This window comes from Cystoisospora suis (assembly GCF_002600585.1).
Source record: "Cystoisospora suis strain Wien I chromosome Unknown contig_5041, whole genome shotgun sequence".
In the NCBI taxonomy this organism is placed as follows: Eukaryota; Apicomplexa; class Conoidasida; order Eucoccidiorida; family Sarcocystidae; genus Cystoisospora; species Cystoisospora suis.
This window is the reverse complement of record NW_027157833.1, coordinates 1-464: the sequence shown is the minus strand read 5'-3', so window position 1 is coordinate 464 and position 464 is coordinate 1. Positions and strand designations below refer to the sequence as shown.

Genomic DNA, 464 nt, shown 5'->3' with positions numbered 1-464 from the left:
GGGCGATGTACGTGATAGTGGATGATGTCGATGTCGCTGTAGGGCACTGCTTCCTCGACGAGCGTGCGTGGGGACGCGTGTTCGGGGGCAGGAGAGTTTGTGGTGGAGCGTGGAGTTCAGACTAGATGAAGGATTCTAGACTGGACATTGTATGTGGAAAAGCTGGGCAGAGCAGCGGCGCAAGTTCCGATCCGTTGCCACGGATGGAAGGAGGCATATCAGAGGTCTGTAAGGGGTGTCGCTGGAACGTCAAGCAGTTCCCTGCGGACTGGTTGTGGAGGAGTGTGTTGAATGTCTTGTTTGTTTTGGACAAACTGGAGCTGTTCTGGTTATCGTGCAGAAATGGGACATGTTGGTGGTGGTGGTGGTGGGTAAAAGGCAGCAAGTGTAATAGCCTGCTTCGTCTTCGTCACGTACGGAGACCCTACACGATACAGCACCGCATCGAAGGCGTTTGCAAGCGT

General features: G+C 54.3%; 1 protein-coding gene across 1 annotated transcript; it reads left to right on the top strand.

Annotated features, from left to right (window-relative positions):
• Nucleotides 1-6: 6 nt before the first annotated feature.
• CSUI_008799 (uncharacterized protein) lies at nucleotides 7-348 on the top strand (the record flags this gene model as incomplete). Its single annotated transcript, XM_068068924.1, has 1 exon — nucleotides 7-348. A coding segment is annotated over exon 1 (222 nt), but the record flags the coding sequence as incomplete, so codon positions are not given.
• Between the last annotated feature and the right edge of the window lie 116 nt (nucleotides 349-464).